We start from the raw sequence: 16,205 nt of genomic DNA, 5'->3' as shown, positions 1-16,205 counted from the left end.
CCTTTGATGTCCTTTTCTTGCCTTATTGCTCAGCGCTATGTTGAAGTGGAGAGAATGGGCATCCCTGTCTAGTTCCTGATTTTAAGGTAAATGCTTCTAGTCTTTCTCTAATAATGGCAAAAGGAATTTTTATGTTGTACAGGTCTGTGGGGTCACTTGGTTCCTCATCAGGCTTTCCCCCCAGCTCTCTGTTGCTAGTGCCTGTTGTAGTTCCTTACTAGGATGTCATTTATTTGATTATAATTCTTCTGTTGCCTTAATAAAGGTAAAGATATGGTAAGGTGGTGAGGTTGCTACAGGATGGGTTTTGAATGTCCCTAAAGACCCAAAGGTTGAAGAGTGCTTCTGATATGTCCAAAAGCAACCATGGGTTAGAGAAGCATCTGAAATGGAGGCAGAAGGAACCTTTTTAAACTTGGTATGACCCAGGTATTGTGTGTCAGCAAGAAAAGGGTGGTACCGAGAAATAAACAGAACAGTGTGCTAAGTGGCCCCATGGTTAGTTTAACGCCTTTTGGAATTGGCTCTTGAGAGCACACATGGAATTAAAAGTTAAATGATCTTAGAGTCTGATGGGTGGTTCTGGCGAGGGTTCAGAAAAGCAAGGAAGCTTAGCGGAAGAGCCCTTGCCTGGCAAGTGCAAGGCCCTGAGTTCAGTCCCCTGCTGGGGGGGGGGGGGGGGGGAGGAAGCAAGGAGGCTGCTGGAATGTGTAAGAAAGGTATCACTGTGGAGGTTTCCCATGTAGAAAGGCTTCTGTCAGGTATTAGATGAGAAGCCAGTTCTTTACACCTTGACCAAGAACTTGCATGCTTTTTATCCTTACCCTGAGACTTTGTGTGGGAGGCTCACTGTGCAAGGTGACAGAGGGCTGGGGCTGTGGCTATCACCAATTGCTTGGTGTCTAGTTTGCTGTGAGAAACAGGAACAAAATGAAATGAGAAGCAATGCAAAAAAAAGTCACTGGGCCAGAAAAGGATCATAAAGGTTTGGTTGCTAAGGAAATTGCTATCGAACTAAAGCTCTGGCTTTGAGGATGTGTGGCCCCAGTGGTTAAGGTGCTTGCCTGGCAGGTTAGAAAAGTGTACAAGGAAAGGTATAAAAGCAAGCTGGTTAGCACCTATAATTCTAGCTACTTAGGAGGCTGAGATCTGAGGATCATGGTTCAAAGTGAGACAGTGCACAAAAGGTGTGGAGCTATGGCCTTTTATGTTTTACCTTTCTGGGTTTTGGTCTTACTTCAGTTTGATCTCCACTTGGTGCAGCCTTATTCTCTCCTGAAATTGGGACGTTTTTCTTATGCCACTGTATGCTGGAAAGTGTGTACTGTAATTTCCTTTTTGATTCTTCTAGGGGTTCACAGCCTAAGGGTTTGTCCTGAGTTGTAGGACTTCTGCACAGTGTAACAGTTAGGGGATTTTGGAGAAAGGTGCTGAATGCATTTCTTTTTACTTTGTGAGGCCTGAGCCTTAGGCATTGTCCCTGAGCTTCTTTGTACTCAACGCTAGCGCTCTACCATTTGAACCCCAGAGCCACTTCCACTTTTTTTTTTTCTTCTTTTTTTTTTGCCAGTCCTGGGCTTGAGCACTGTCCTTGGACTTTCTCAAGGCTAGAGCTCTACCACTTGAGCCTCAGCACCACTTCCAGCTTTTTCTCTATGTATGTGGTACCGAGGAATCGAACCCAGGTCTTCATGCATGCTAGGCAAACACTTTAACCACTAGGCCAAACTCCTGGCCCATACCTTTGACTAGTTTATAAAAATCTCTGGGGCTTTTTGGCCAGGGCAGGCTGGGATTAAAGGCGTGAGCCACTGGTGCCCAGCCTGAATGCATTTCTTAATGTGAGGGACGTGTTCAGGGCTAGTTTAGCTTGGTTCCTCATCTCTGGCACCTTTAGGAGGAAGTTTGGTCATTTGTGGTGGTGGTTTTCCTGTCTATAAAAAGCTCCCTAGCCATCAGTAAGCGAGCAGCTTTTCTTACTCTCTGGCTGCTGGCCCTGGTGTACTGCACTGCCATAGGCCCCTAAGCCTCTGAAACTAGGTCTCAAAATGTTTTTCCGTCTTGACACTTGTAACAGTCAGAGAAAACAGTCTTCACACACAGGGAGTTATGGACAGTCACCACCACAACAAACATCTTGGCAGAAGTGGATGGTTCACTGATGTCTTTATTCACATAGGAGGTAGGGGACGGTCACAGGAAAACAAACAAAAAAAAACTCCAGGGAATGGATTTGTTGGGATCAAGGAGGAAAGCAGTAAGTACCTGGTAGGAGATTTGGAATAAAGCCTTACCTTTTGGAATGAGTACAGTGGAATACTGAATACATTCATACACATTTCTATCATCTGGTTTTTTTATATTTATATATATATACATATACAGTATAATTTTTTTTATAAATGTACAGTTTGAGCAAAGAAAGATCCTTCTTGTAATAAGTACAACGTGACACACACACAATACCAACATGGACCAGCCACATTCCAATGGAAGACCCAGAAGAAAGGCAAAGCCCCACCTCCTAGCACAGGTAAGCCCGCCTGTCCTGGACCTTGAGAGAGTGCGTGTCCACTCACACCCAGCACACACACCCTGAGGGAAGATGGCAGACAGGAATGTGATCAGGTAGGAGAGGGAAGAAGGGAGGAAAGGAAATTTGCTCTTCCAGCAAAAGCACTGGCCAGAGAGCACTCCCTCTCGTCCCATTCACCAGGTTTAAATACAAATAAATAAATCTTAGGAAACCCCTGTGCTGCTTTTGCCCTCCTGGATTCCTTATAAACAGGCTTTTTAACCTTTTAGGGTCACTTACGGAGTGACAGCTCCCTATCCCATAAGCTATAGGTGTCAGTGTTGGGGAATGTGGCACAATAGCTCCAGGCCTTGGAAAAGTAATTGCTCACTGTGGATCAGAAAATTGTTGTGGGGGGCAGGGGGGAGTCCTCCAAAGTCTGTGCCCGGAGCACTTCTGTCTCTTGGAGTTTCTGGGTACCTCAGATCTTGCTCACGTAGTTGTTGGGGAACAGGCCTTGCTTGCCCCGCAGTCGGCCTGTCCACCAGCCTGAAGGATCTGCCAGGGAGAAGGTTCGCGCTGGTGAGCCCACACATTCCACTCTAGCCACCCCCCCCTTCTGGATTTGGTTAGTGGACAAGGTCTTGGTAAGGAGAGCCCATCACCAGGGCAGAGCTCGCTGCAGTGCAGGTCCAGGCTGCCAGGGATTTTCTGTGTGACCCAGGCTAGCCCTGAACATCTGCCTTACAGGATATGCACTCCCATCCTGCATTTCCTCTGAAGGCTGTATGTGTGGGAGGTAGAGAGATACCTGTGTCTGGGATCTCAGTTCAAATTTTGAGTCTTACCTCCAGTTAATCAGCCAAAAGCTCATAGCACCCAGGCTCAGAGTTCAAGTCCCAAGATTGGCACAAAAAAAGTAGTTCTTTCCCATTTGAATTAACAACCGTCTCTATGTGCAGCCATGCCCCAGTTTGAAGTTCTAGTGGTCATCTTTGGATAAAGTTTTTGTGAGTACCAACATAAACTGTTTTATTTCTAGGAAAATGGAAAAGTAATACTTAGAGGAGCTCTAGGCAAGGAGAATGGTGGTCACAAGATGGCAGAAAAAAGTATAATGGAGCCGAGAGTTTGGCCTAGTGGTAAGAGTACTGGCCTAGCATCTACAAAGCCTCGGTACCACATACTTAGAAAAGTCAGAACTAGTTCTGTGGCTCAAGTGGTAGAGTGCTAGCCTGGAGGAAAACCCAAGGACCCAGTTCAGGCCCAGAACTGGCAAAAAAAAAAAAAAAGGTACAAGCTGGCACTGGTGGCTTACACTTGTAATCGTAGCTACTCAGAAAGCTCAGTGCCAGCCTGGGCAGGAAAGTCTCCTGATCACCCAAAAAAAGCAGTAAGAATTTCAAGTGAGAGGGTGAGGCCTTGTTCACCGCCCTAGTACTGGCCATACACATGTCTTTCTGAAGAAACTGAACTTGAAGTGGAAAGACTTCCCATGTGCATGGATTGGCAGAAACAACTGCACACAAATAGCCGTATAGCTACCAGTTCAATGCAATACAAAAGGCCCCCTGAATAGCTACAGCAAGGGTGGAGGTATCGCAACTCCCGACTTCACATTTGAGTACACAACTAGAGGAACAAAAGCAAAACAAAGATTCAGAAATACCTCCAGTCATCTGATTGAACAAGGGAGCTGAAAATCTATTGGAAAAAGGATAGCCTCTTGAACAAATGATGCTGGGAAGTTGCGTCCCTGTCATCTTGCACTAACACCAGAATGGTATTGGTGAGACCTTGAACCTACTACGGGAAGGAATGGGAGAAACATGAGAACTGAGGCACAGTCTGTGAATCAAGTTCCCTGTGCTCAGCGAATTGGAAAGAATTGCCAACACAGGATCTCAAACTAAAGTCTACAAAATGGGAGATGGTCGTTTGCCAGCTCTGACAAAGGCCAAATAGCCAATAAGCACATGTCATATTTAACATCTGTCCATATAAGATAGAAATGCAAATCCAAACAGCAGATGCTGGAACAGATGTGGGGAAAAGGAACTGTTACCCTGTTGGAAGGAATCTAAACTCATACAACTACTTAGGAAGTCAGGAGATGATTCAACGATCCCAGAACATTAAAAATTGGGATGCAAAAAGACACTTGCATATGTGTGTTGACCACAGCCAAGTGTCCAGATGCCCCACCAGGGACGAACAGATTAAGAAAATGTGCTACCATGGAAATGGATGGACCTAGAAAAATTGACAAGTCAGCTCAGTGAGACAAATGGCACATTTTCTCTCATTTGTGGGAGATCTACAAGTCTTAAATGTGAAAATATGGACAGGATTGTATGTACACAGACAACAGGGAAGATTCCTAAACGAAAGCCAAGAAATGCAGATGGCTGAATTCACCTACCTTTCCTCTGGACATGATATTCAAATTCTATGTGGGAAAATGGGGCTGGGAAAGATGGAAAAATAAGCTGTACTGTATTCCTAACCTCACGTGCCTAACCCAAACCTCCTCGAACAATCATTTTTTAGAAGATGTATTCCAGTTGAGTAGTGGACTAACCCTCTTGAAACTTGTAGCTGGCATTGAAGGAAACTGCAGGTAAAGATTTGAGAAGTAGTTTGCTGTGTTGCCGTGGACCCCCTGCAGCCATTTGCCACCATGAAGGCAAAAAGCTGGAGATGACAACACCCAGGTGGCACTGGTAAGAGCGCGCGTGTCCGCGTGTGTGTGGAGGCTGCCTGGCTACGCACTCACCTTCCTTGATGATGTCGATGATGTCGTTGGCATTGAAGCTGAGCTCATCCGTGTCTTGAGCGTCGTAGGCATACAAAGCCTTGCACTGGGGCACCTGAGGTTTGGGCTTGGGCTGGGGCTTGGGCCTGCCCCCTGCTGGGGCGGGCCGACTGGTGGTTTGTCTCCGGACCCTGTGGAGAGAAAGCAGATGAGATGGGTTTCAGCCCTGTCCTCATGAGGTTAAAATCCACTTCCACCCTTAGAGGTGCAGGATTCCCTCCCTAAACTTTGCCAGTTACAGGATTAGAACTCAGGGCCGGGCTGTTGTCCCTGAACCCTTCTGCTCAAAGTTAGCACTCTATCACGCTGAGTGACAGCACTGCTTCTGCTTTTCTGGTGTTTCATTGCAGGTTAGTCGCATGGACTTTTCGTGCCCAGACTGGCTTGAACTGTGATCCTCAGATCTCAGCCTCCTGAGTAGCTAGGAGCTAGTGGCTGCCTGGAAATGTAATTTTTACTAATGTTCCTCCCTCCCACACCTCCTACAAGGGAACAAGCTCCACCTGTCCTCTCGCTCTGCGTCCCCACTGGGGCGAGCACACCCTGTGGATTATGAGGGTGATGTCATTTCCTGCCCCTTCTCTGCCAGAGGTATGATTAAATCCCTATAGATCAGGAACCTGTCAATATTTGGTTAAGGAGTATGAGCTGGATACCAGAAGTCATGTGACTTCCCAGCTAGGGGGGAAAAAACTGGGCGTTAGTGGGTCTGAGAGTGCTGAATGTATCCTGCTAGGAGGGAAAGAGGGCGACGCCCACTGGGCAGAGGAGGAAATGCATCCCAGAAGGAAGACATCATACCCCTAGGCCCAGACTCAACCTTCACTAGCTTCCATCTTCCTCCGTCATCCTTCACCTGCACCTGTTCAAGACCCTGCGCCATCAGTGTAGCTCAGCCTCCAGACAGTTCACCTTGTACCTGACCATCCTCTTAACACTTCTGTGCTCAAAACCATGATGTTTAATCAAGTTGTTCTCCCCGCTGCTTCACTAGCTCTGGCTAAGGGAGAGAACCGGTTACCAAAAGATGAAATGCTCTTGTCCTGTCATTGCTATGGTGGAAAAATGGGGCTAGACACAAAGCAAAAAAATCTACAGAGTGAAGAAGAGAGAAGGACTTCTGTGAAATGACCCTGCAAAGACACCATTGGTAAAAATATACCCTAGGGCCAGGAGTTTGGCCTAGTGGTAGAGTGCTTGTCTAGCATGCACGAAGACCCAGGTTCAATTCCTTGGTTCAACATACATAGAAAAAAGCCAGAAATGGTGCTGAGGCTCAAGTGGTAGAGCTCTAGCCTTGAGAAAGCCCAAGGACAGTGCTCAAGCCCAGGACTGGCAAGAAAAAATATATATACCCAAAGAGATTAACAAGCCACTTCTATATGACAATATATGACAGCATACAGATAATTTCTATGCACTAGACATGAGAAGCACAAGAGAAATCAGGAAATTCAAAAATCAAGAAAACCCCAACCCCTTATAACACATTCTATAGCATGCATGCATGCATGGCTCTCACCTGTACCCTCTAGCTGCCTGTAATCCCTAGCTATGCAGAAGGCTGAGATCTGAAAATCATGGTTTGAAGCCATGCAGGCCAGGAAAGGTCCATGACAGTCACCAAAAAGGTAGATTGGGGCTGTGACTCATGTGGTAGAGTTGCCAATGTTGAGCAAAAAATGCTCTGGGACAGTGCCCAGGCCCTGCCCAGGACTGTCATTCATAGACGGTGGAGTGGTGCAGTGTACCACTGAGTGGTACACTGCTTCTGGGGAAGATTCCAGGAAGTGGCTCAGAAGAGGCAGAGCCAGAGCCCAGCACAGCCAATCAAAATGCAGAGGGAATTCCCCAGGGAGAGTTCCCGTGCAGACCAATGGCAACTGCTGCTTTTGATGTCTTAGACCCAGGGCAAGTTTTTGGCTACAAATGGTCATAATTCTCGGTTCTATGGAGGGGGAAGAGATGGTTGCAGCACTGTGCAGCTGGAGAGCTTTAGACGGAGTGGGTTGGGGCTGAGGACAGCCAGGGACTGGTTTGATGCAGGTGGCAAGAGTTCTGCCAACTGCACCAGAACTGGGTTCCCATGGTGCCATCATTAATTGTGGAGGGGATTGTGGAGTCAAAAATCTGTTCTTTTTGCTGGGCATGGTGGCTCACGCCTATAACCCTAGCTACTCAGGAGGTTGAGATCTGAGGATCACAGTTCAAAGCCAGTCCAAGTACTAAAGACTGTGAGAGTCTAATCTCCAGTTAATCACCAGAAAACCAGAAGTGGCATTTGGCTCAAGATGTGGGGAGGTAACCTTAAGCTGAAGAGCTCAGGCCCAGAGTTCAAGCCCCACAACACCGCCCCCCCCCAAAAAAAAAAGAAAATCTGTTCTATCTCCGGGCCACCCTTCCTCTCTTCTTGTGTGTATCTTCTGGGAGTCCCTGCCTATGCCTGGATGACATGACAGCCACTCCTCAGCTAGGCCAGCTATGTACCAGATTTACTTTTGCAACTTCTGGGGAAGTGGCAAACATGGTAAGCAATGCAGTCTTCCTCTCTGCCACTAGGTGGCGATCCTGTGTCACGAGTGAACCCAGAATGACTCAGTGACAGGCCAGGAATGAGTGAGGTCTTTGAGCCCTGTGGAGCACAGCCCATGTAGCTGGTCCACTTGGCCTGATAGAAGGGGAATTATGTGCCCATGGATGAGAACTAGCTTGCCAGGTGGTGAGGTGATGGTTCAAAGTTGTAGCAAGTTTATGAGCTGTTTGTGAAACCCCTGTGATTAAACATGAAGTCGATAGACTGGTGGAGGGGGTGAAATTATTTAGAGTTCTAAGCATAGATGTAAATGTAGAGCGCTTGCTTAGCATGCATGAAGCCCTGGGTTCAGCTCCTCAGTACCACATACACAGAAAAAATGAGAAGTGGTGATAGAGCACGAGCCTTGAGCAAAAGAAGCTTAAGGACAGTGGCCAGGCCCTGAGTTCAAGGCCCAGGACTGGCAAATTTTTTTTAAATGCACTAAATATTCATATTTTATCCTTACCTAATTAAAAAAAGTTTTGGCAGCACTGGGGTTCAAATCACAGGCCTCATGTTCACCCAGTTTACATGCTCATGGCTGGTGTTCAGCCACTTGAGCCATCCATACACACTTCCACTTGTGAGTGTCATGGTGTGTATCTGCCATCCCAAGCTGCTGTGGAAGACTGAGAATCAGGAGGATTGAGGTTCCAGCCTGGGCAGAAAAGTTTGAAAAATTCCATCTCAGTAGAGGGAGGGTGGACATACTGACACACACCTGTCTTCCTGATAACTCTGGGAAGTCTAAAACAGGCGGAATAAGGTCCACACATGTGCTCACATCCAGATCAATGAAAAATAGATCTGGAATCAGGTTTCAACAATCAAATATCTGCCTAGCAAGCATGAATTTAAATTCTGGAACGCCTCCTAACACTCAGCTTCCACCCCCACCCCCACACACAATTTGTAGTGTACCGCGGTAAGTCCTGAATTACTACAAGATGATCAAGAAATTTCTTTGGAATACTGGAGGTTTTCAATTGACATTTGAGACCTCCTGGCAGCTGCTGAATCTCACAAGATGCCAAAAGCCAGAAAGAAAAGGGGAGTAGACACCTGGTTATATACATGGTATTCTACCACTTGATCCACATCTCCAGTCTGCCATTTTATTCATAATAATGCTTGTAAGCCAAGCTAGTCCGGAGGCTGAAATCTGAGCTTCAAAGTCAGCCAAGCAGGAAAGTCTGTGAGACTTTTATAATGAACCACCAGAAAACTGGAAGTGGTGCTGTGACTCAAAGTGGTAGAGTGCTAGCCTTGAGCAGGGACAGTGCCCAGTCCCTGAGTTTAAGTCCTAGAACCAAACAAAGAAAACAGGACCCCAGTGGCATCAAACGCTACCCTGGTCATTCATGTTCCTGGCTTCCCAGGGTTTGGGCAGCTGCAGCGATAAGAGGTAAGATATTCATGGGAAGTTGGAGGGGGGGATTGTCCTGCCTTATCATGCTGTCTCAAGGTTGCCCATCCTCATTACAGCTTAGCAAGGCCCACTTCTGTTAGTATTGGCAGGTCGTCATCCAGGATGGCAAGGGGAAAAATGAGACCCTATCTCAGAGCTGCTGAAATCCTAGCTATTCAGGAGGCTGGATCTGCAGAATCAAGGTTTGAAGCCAGTTCAGGCAGAAAAATGTACGAAACTATCTCCAATCTGTCAGCAAAAAGCTGCAAGTGGAGATGTAGCTTAAGTGTTACGCTTCTCCAGCCTAGGGCAGAAAATGCTCAGTGAAAACACAGGATCTTAAATTCAAGGCCTGTACCAGCATATGTCAGCACAAAGCACACACACCAAAAAAATCAAAAAGGGCTGGAGCCACCGGTCAAGTGGTGGAGTGCCTGTCTAGCAGTGTCAAAGCCCTGAGTTCAAACAATAGCACTGTTGCCCACCCCATTCCCCCCCAAAAAAAATTCTGGGTGGTTTATAGTTCATTAATGGGTACAGTATTGCCGGGTACATGAAATATCCTGAATTTTCTCTCTAGCCCTTCAAAAAGAAGAAAGCAATTCAAATTGCATTTTGACTCATTGGAAATGAGTGCTTTTCTTGGTGGGGGGGTGGAAGGGGAGGTCCTAGTACCAGGGCTTGAACTCAAGGCTGTCATATAGTACTCTACCACTTGATCCACATCTCCAGTCTGGCTTCAGATCTCAGCCTCCTGAGTGGTTTCTGGGATTACAGGCGTGAGCCAAACGCACCTGGCTATTATGTTATTCTTCTTATTCCTACGATCTATGTGAGGACACAGAGGGCAAGGTCATTAAGGGGAAAGCTGGATGAGTAAAACAGAAGGCCTAAGCAGCACAGCAGACCCACACCCAGTTTGCTAACTTCTGGACTGTTCTCCTGGCTCCTGTGGCCGTGTGGAATCTATGCCTGGGAGACCAGAGAATGAAGTTTTCAAATATCACTGCTTTGTTCAGCAGCCGGGAAATGTATGCCTTGAGATTCCAAGAAGGAAAATAATGGCATTTTCTTTCACTGGCTTTGGAAAAATATGCTGGGTTCCAAAAGACTCCCTGTCTAAACATTACTGGAAATGGGGGAAAATGCATGCCAGCAATTCCAAAACGTTGGCTTCAGTCTGGGCCAGGTTATGGCTGCCTGTTCGTGTAGAAATATTACTATTGGATATTTGCTGGACATTTTAAGCCTTCTGAAAATTTGCCTCCATTCGAAGAATCTCACCATGGGCCACAGACAGCATTTAAGTGTTGTATCCACTTATGCTTCTGGACATGGGGAAAGAAATCATGCTACTAGGTATTGCCATACATGTCTTGGTCCCTGGCTGGATTTGTTTAGATTTAGTGCTAGTCCCCGAGCTTTTTCACACTCAAGACTAACACTCTACTATTTGAACCACAATTCTGGCTTTTTAGTAGTTCATTGGATATGAGTCTCATAGACTTTCCTGCCTGAGCTGGCTTTGAATTGTGAATCTCAGATCTTTAACCTGAGTCTGTGTGTGTGTTTGGGATTTGAACTTCCTGATGCTTTCCCTGTTGGCTTGACTGCTCAGTTGGCATTCTACCACCTGAGCCATACCCCAGAGCCTTGTTGGTTAACTAGAGGTGAGCGCTCAAGGATTTTTCTGCCTGGGCTGGCTTTGAACCTTGATCCCCCAGACTGCAGCCTCCTGAGTAGCTAGGAATACAAGAAGAGCACCTAATGTGTCAATATCTTTTATTTCTCTGGGCTGGCTTCAAATCCCTATCGTATTTCTGCGTTTCCTAAGTAGTGTGAATCAGTGTTCCAGGCCCTGGATTTGACTTATCAAAAGCTTTGGTAGATTGAAGGCCAATTCTCCCCACCCCCCACATCTCTTAGTGCCATTTGAAGAGTGGTATTGAAATCATCAACAGCTACCATGGGCACAAACACCTTAATACAAGGGTAGCGCCTATGGATGGACAGCGGTTCATTTAGCAATGACTTCGTGCTCTCTCCACAACAACATCGGCTGAACCTAAAATCCACTGATCACCCTTCCTGAATTAACTTGAAGTGCTAATTATACTGTTTGATTCTTACCCATATTACATGATCCAAAAAGAAAAAAAACAAAACCTGATTGCTGCCGCTAACTACATCTATAAAGACCAATCCTTTGAGAGAAGGGAGAAAGAAAGGAAAAGATTAAAACCCAGGGTTTAAAAAAGCCCAGGAAGTAAAGGCTGGGAATGCTTTTTATAGATTTGTACATTCTCCAGGTGACAATTTAAACTTTGATCAAAATAGGGGCCTTCATGTTTATGGAAACTATAGATGAGCTCAGGATATCTAAAATGTCTGGCTTCTTCCAAAACCTCCCATGAAGGAAATGCAAATCTATTTCTTTGGCAAAAAGGAGAAGCTATTAAATTCACATCACTACAGGGGCTCATGAAATGAGACATCCAAGGTCTCTGGCCACATTTGAAACCTTTTATTTTTCTTTCACCTTTATGTGTTTTAGAAAGTAAATAGTTAGCTGGGCACTTGCTCATGCCTGTAATCCTAGCCACTCAGGAGGCTGAGATCTCAGGATCACAGTTCAAAGCCAGCCTAAGGAAGCAAGGTCCCTAAGACTCATCTCCAATAAACCACCAGAAAAACCAGAAATGGAGCTGTGGCTCAAAGTATTAGGACTCTAGTCTTGAGTAAAAGACCTCAAGGACAGCATCCAGGCCCTGAGTTCAAGCCCCACGACTGGCACAACAAGAAAATTAGGAAAAAGAAAATCATCCCTTTGGTATAACTTTTTTTTTTCCTTGGCAGTTACTGGGCTTTGAACTTGGGTCCTCACACTTTCTAGGCAGACACTCTGCCACTTAAGCCATGCTCCTAGTCCTTTTTGTGTTCGAGACAGGATCTCACTTTTGATTTTTGCTGAGGTTGGCCTCCAACTGCAGTCCTCAAGTAGCCAGGATTGCAAGCAGGACTGACCGTGCTTGCCTAAGCCTCTTTTTAAGGCAGAGCTGCCACAAGAGTATGGCCGTATGTGGGGCTCTCACTATTACACACACACACACACACACACACACACACACATATGCGTGCAGCAGTTGTTCAGGTACCCCCTCACAGCCCCCCTCTCCATCTCTAAGGGTGTTGGGGAGACAACTAGGGAAGCGTGCACTGTGGGGCTGGAAGCGAATAGTCGGGGGTGAGACGGTGCTCTCCAATTGCTACTTTGGGCTGCCAGCTGCTCCCATCTGGCCTGTGTGCAAATCTGCAGCGCAGGCTTGCAAAGCTGGGCTTGCTAACCCAAAGCAAAGCAGGCAGGAAGCTGGCAGACAGGGCAAAGGGGCTGGGTGGGATTTCTAGATTGCTTTTATATCTCCTGTCCAGGCCTGGGCATCAAATGGAGCCTCAGAGCAGGCGTGTGACATCTGCCCATCTAAGCAGTGTGGACACGCATGGGCCTGGGCACTGCACGACAGGTGCCTTTATATTACAGGCTCATCTTTCAAATGTGCTCAACACGGGCTGAGCTCAGGAAGAGAAATGTGAATTCTGGGCTGGGTCTCTCACCCTGTTGCCCTGCGCGCCTCGGGTGGATCTGGTGGGCATTATGGTTAGAGAGCTATTGACAGAGTAGGAGGCATGGGTCACATGGTAGAGCACCAGGAAAGAAGCAAGCTGAGAGCAAGGGTCAGACCACGATCTTCAATCCCAGTACCACTGGGAGAGGGGAAAGAGAGGGAATCATTGCTGGAGGTGGAGTTGCCATTGTCATTACAGTGGAAGGGACGGGGAGGGGAAAGAACAGACCTCCAGTGCCTGCAGTGTGAGGCTTGAGTTGTAAAACAGAAAAAGGACTGGAGGGAGAGAGACAGACAGACAGACAAGGAACCAAACAAGTGGCATGTGCTCTGCTGATGGCTACTCATATGAGAAAGCCAGTGGCCCGCGGGAGATGCAGGTAGATTTGTTAGGGGAAGAGAAGAGAAAAACATGGCGACGTTCTTCCAGGCCCTATGGCTGCCCCCAAACCCAGCGCAAAGCCGTTGTTTCACTACAGATCTCATGTGCACACAAGCAGAGAGAGCAGAGAGAAAGAAGGATGCAGAGGGAGGGAGGGAGGAAGAGGGTGCGGAAGATGAGCCAGCACTGTTGGGTTCACCACACCTGCAACCGCACACAGTACGAGGGGTTTCATTTTTGGTCAGTTGTGGGGCTTGAACTCAGAGCCTGTGGGTGGTTAATTGGAGTCTCACACGCTGGCTTTGAATGGCGATCCTCAGATCTCAGCTATGGAGTAGCTCTTTGCTTTCTTAGGCTACAAAGCATGGTTGCTTTTACCATTCCCTTCCTATTTTCTAGAAAGGCAAAGGCTCTCTCTCGTGTGGAAGCTATCAAGGGTCATGCCACAGACTACTGGGGTGCTCCATTAACGTAACCCAGGCATGGGTATATACACCGACACAAAGCACCCCTCACTTTCCTCCCGCAAACTATCATTATTCCTCAATCATGTCACCCAGCAACAAAGGCCCCAGCGTCACGGATTATCAGGGCCCAGGGGAATTTCCACGAGAAACCCTCTCTGGAGAATGATATGTGTTGTGTGGCATGCAGTTGGCTGCACCATTATAAACGCCAGCCACAGCCCCACAGGCTTGGGGGGGGGCGGGGAATCCGGAATCAATAGCCATGTCACCCCTGAACCATCAACACCCCGTGTAACTGAAGGAGTTGGAGCATGATTTTACCCACTCAAGTCTTATCTTACCCGGCAACACCCTGATCTGGCACCTTGAGGAAATCCAGGCTCTCCAGTGTGTGGGACACGCGGTCTGCCCCTGTGGACTGTTGTCGTGGCAGGGGAGGGCGGGCCATGGAGGTATACAGGCTTTTCTGACTGGATCTTTGGTTCCCAGGGGCGTGGGGTTGTGGCATAAATTGGTTTTTGATGATGCCATTCTGGTGGTATCCTGGACAGAGCAAAAAAGAGAAACACAGCTTCAGTTCTATGAGCCCAGGCCAAAGCGCCTTGGGCAAGTCATTTAACTTCTCTGGTTCTCAGTTTCCCCATCTGAAAAATAGAAGGGACCATATCGAATATACAGTAATGGAGCTGTAGTACTACTTTATTTTCTCACCAACTTTCCTAGGGTGAGAAATCAGACTGTATGCACTTCCAAGCTTGAATCTTGGACTCAGAAATACAACAACAACAACTCGAGGGGTTGCTGTGGCTCAGGTGGCAGATTGCTAGCCAATGAAGAAGTGTTAGATAACTGAATTTGAGTCCTGGGGGAAAAAAAAGATATGTGCACCTATGAGGTAAGTGCACAGAGGTGGTGGTGGTGGTGGTGATGATGATGATGATGATGATGGTGATGATGGTGATGATGGTGATAGAGCTAATATCATCATCATACATTTCCTAGGAAGTGGCCCCAGGGCACGGTTAAATTTGACAATAGGATCCTCAAATGTCTGGCTTTCAAAGCCCCCAGTCAAGGGCAGGGAGCTTATAGCCAACTGATAGGCATGCTTCCTATTTGGGGCGTTAACTCAAGTGGGCAGGCAGGCAGCTGTTGAAACAGCTGCACATTTAATTTTCTTTTTTCTTTGGCAGTCATGAACTCAGGGTCTGGGCACTGTCCATGAGCTTTCTTGCTCAAGGCTAGCACTCTACCACTGGAAGCCATAGCACTTGGAAAGGTAAGAGTCTCGTGGACTTTTGTGCCTCAGCTGGCTTTGAACCTTGATCCTCAGATCTCCACCTCTTGAGTAGCTAGGATAATAAGTGTGGAGCCACTGGCACCCAACTTCCTCTATATCCTTTATATTCACTCTTTCTCTCTCCCCCGACCTTCCATCTCTCCTTTCCTCTCCTTTCCTTTTACTGTCTTTAACCCTCTACCTCTGTGTCTGTCTCTGTCTGTGTCTGTCTCTCTGTCTTTCTCTCTCCCCACTTCTACCCATGATCCCTGAGGTCATCAGAGCTAAACAGTTGAAACAAATGTTGCCATCGGGCAAGTGAGATCTGATTGGCTCAGCTCAGCATCTGGAGACAGGGATCATTGAGGCCCACTCATTCCTAAGGTGCCGGGGAAAGGAGGGGCTTCCAAGTGGGGTTCACAGACAGGCCACGCCATGCACTGTTGGAAACTTGCTTGTCCAAATGAGTTAAGAAATGAAAAAGAAGTGAGCTTGTAGAAATGTCCGTGGCAGCTGGACAGATATATTTTATGCCTCTTGACTCTACCAATAGAAGTTATTGGCTCGTGTTTTGTATGCTTTTGCAATTTCATTGTTCTGCAAATTCTTTTTAAAATTTTCATTATAGTTTTGCAAAAGCGTGGTTTGGGAATGAACTAAGATTTTCTTTTCTCTTTTTTAAAATCAAAGAGATTAAAAATCCTGGTCTTTCACTTTTGGTCATTTATACAGATTTGGGACCATGTTCAAGGAAAGATGTGCCATGGTCTAACTTGGCCTGAGATGACTTTGGTCAAAATAGCTGAGAGCAAGGAATGTTCCATCCAGGTAGTCCTGGCCAGCACCAAGAAATTACATAACACAAACTGCATCTCCCAGCTTCCACTGGCTTTTTTTTTTTTTTTTTCCCTCTCACAGATAAAAGGAGAAAGGGAAGAAGCCATTTACTGGTGTCTTATCCCTAGCTAAGTGAGATTAACTACTCAGAAGGCTGTGATCAGGAAAATCAAAGTGTACAGGCAGCCCTGGCAGAAAAAGTTGCTGAGACCATGTCCAATTAACCAGCAAAAAGCCAGGCTGGAGGTCTGACTCAAGTGGTAGAGCACCAGGTGAACAGTACTGGCAAAAGAAAAAAGAAAGG

The 16,205-nt window shown here is 46.8% G+C and overlaps 1 protein-coding gene across 1 annotated transcript in view; it reads right to left on the bottom strand.

The window, feature by feature from the left end:
- Window positions 1-1,026: 1,026 nt before the first annotated feature.
- Window positions 1,027-16,205, bottom strand: part of Myo1e (myosin IE) — a 127,217-nt gene continuing 112,038 nt past the window's right edge. The window contains exons 27-29 of the mRNA XM_090358289.1: window positions 14,127-14,328; window positions 5,292-5,461; window positions 1,027-3,073 (exon numbers count right to left, since the gene is read on the bottom strand). Coding sequence (XP_090214415.1) covers window positions 2,997-3,073; window positions 5,292-5,461; window positions 14,127-14,328 — 449 coding nt within the window. The 3' untranslated portion in view covers window positions 1,027-2,996. The remainder of the gene's footprint in view (window positions 3,074-5,291; window positions 5,462-14,126; window positions 14,329-16,205) is intronic.

Source organism: Megascapheus bottae, chromosome 25, assembly GCF_031878675.1.
Source record: "Megascapheus bottae isolate mThoBot1 chromosome 25, mThoBot2.hap1, whole genome shotgun sequence".
NCBI classification, from domain to species: Eukaryota; Metazoa; Chordata; class Mammalia; order Rodentia; family Geomyidae; genus Megascapheus; species Megascapheus bottae.
The sequence above is the reverse complement of the archived record's forward strand: the minus strand, read 5'-3'. Positions and strand labels throughout refer to the sequence as shown.